General features: G+C 41.8%; 1 protein-coding gene across 1 annotated transcript in view; it reads left to right on the top strand.

The window, feature by feature from the left end:
- Positions 1–173, top strand: part of LOC120994153 (mucin-16-like) — a 78,340-nt gene extending 78,167 nt beyond the window's left edge. The window contains exon 9 of the mRNA XM_040422626.1: positions 2–173. Within this exon, the coding sequence (XP_040278560.1) occupies positions 2–173 (172 nt within the window). The remainder of the gene's footprint in view (position 1) is intronic.
- The last annotated feature ends 1,649 nt before the right edge of the window (positions 174–1,822 follow it).

Genomic DNA, 1,822 nt, shown 5'->3' on the forward strand with positions numbered 1-1,822 from the left:
CAAAACCATCAACATTCCTGACTACTGTCCCATCCACCATTTTACCACTCTCAACAACTCCAGAAGGTCTGTTAACAACGCAAACCAGTCATCTTCCCACTACAACTTCTGAGCTACCAGCTACAACAGCAATACAAACAGTGATGTCTGAATCAACACTCTCTCTGAGGTGAATAACACTGTGTCATCAACACCAATGCCTAAAACTATTTCAACAAGTTCCACCAGTCCTACTTTAGAAATTGTTAGCACCTCGATATTTTCCACCCTTTCAACTAGAGCTACTTCAGTTAAAGAAACAAGCGAGCCTTTAGAGACATCATCATTACATTCCTCAAGCTCAGCTGCTTCAACCGCTCCAACTACTGAAAATGTCTCTTCCACCGTTACAGACCATGCTTCGACTCTTATGTCACAGGCATCAACACAGCTACCATCAGTACCAACAGAGACATCACCATCACAAGAACCCAGTACCACACAAACTAGTAACCATTCAACAAGCAAACAAATATTGTCTTCTACATCAACGGGAGCAAGGACTGTCTTCACTTCTGAGATTTCCACAGAAGCTGCAACTTCCACCAGAACTGAAGAAACGGGCACAATTTCTACAGAACCCTCAACAGCCTTTTCAACTATTTCATCCACTTCTGTACCACAGATTACAACTTCAGAAGTTTTATTAACAACCACAAAAACTAGTCATCTTCCTGCTACAACTTCTGAACTACCTGCTACAACGGACATAAAAACAGTAAAGTCTGAACCTGCACTCTCTCCTGAGGTGACTGCCACTTTGTCGTCAACTCCATCTATTCAGACACTTTCCACAACTGCAATTAGTCTTCCATCTGAAAGTCTTACCACCACAATATTTTCCACACTGTCGTCCTCACCCACTTCATTTGAAGAAACAAGCATGCCTTCTGAAACACCATCATCTTCCTTCAGCACTTCATTTTCAACAGTTCTGACTTCAGAAAACATCTCAACCCCAATGACAGATGACTTGACAACTAGTACATCACAAACATCTACAAAACTACTGACAACAACAACAACAACAGAGTCTTCACCAGCTCAAGAATCCAGTACAGAAACAATTAGTCTTTCTACAGGGGAACAAATATCGTCCTCTGCTTCAACAGGACCAAAGACTTTATTTACTACTAAGCTTTCCACTCAAGCAGTTACTTCTACTACAAATGAGGAAACTGGTACTTTTTCTACAAAACCATCAACATTCCTGACTACTGTCCCATCCACCATTTTACCACTCTCAACAACTCCAGAAGGTCTGCTAACAACGCAAACCAGTCATCTTCCCACTACAACTTCTGAGCTACCAGCTACAACAGCAATACAAACAGTGATGTCTGAATCAACACTCTCTCCTGAGGTGAATAACACTGTGTCATCAACACCAATGCCTAAAACTATTTCAACAAGTTCCACCAGTCCTACTTTAGAAATTGTTAGCACCTCGATATTTTCCACCCTTTCAACTAGAGCTACTTCAGTTAAAGAAACAAGCGAGCCTTTAGAGACATCATCATTACATTCCTCAAGCTCAGCTGCTTCAACCGCTCCAACTACTGAAAATGTCTCTTCCACCGTTACAGACCATGCTTCGACTCTTATGTCACAGGCATCAACACAGCTACCATCAGTACCAACAGAGACATCACCATCACAAGAACCCAGTACCACACAAACTAGTAACCATTCAACAAGCAAACAAATATTGTCTTCTACATCAACGGGAGCAAGGACTGTCTTCACTTCTGAGATTTCCACAGAAGCTGCAACTTCCACCAGA

The sequence above is a fragment of the Bufo bufo genome, chromosome 1, assembly GCF_905171765.1.
Source record: "Bufo bufo chromosome 1, aBufBuf1.1, whole genome shotgun sequence".
Classification (NCBI taxonomy): domain Eukaryota; kingdom Metazoa; phylum Chordata; class Amphibia; order Anura; family Bufonidae; genus Bufo; species Bufo bufo.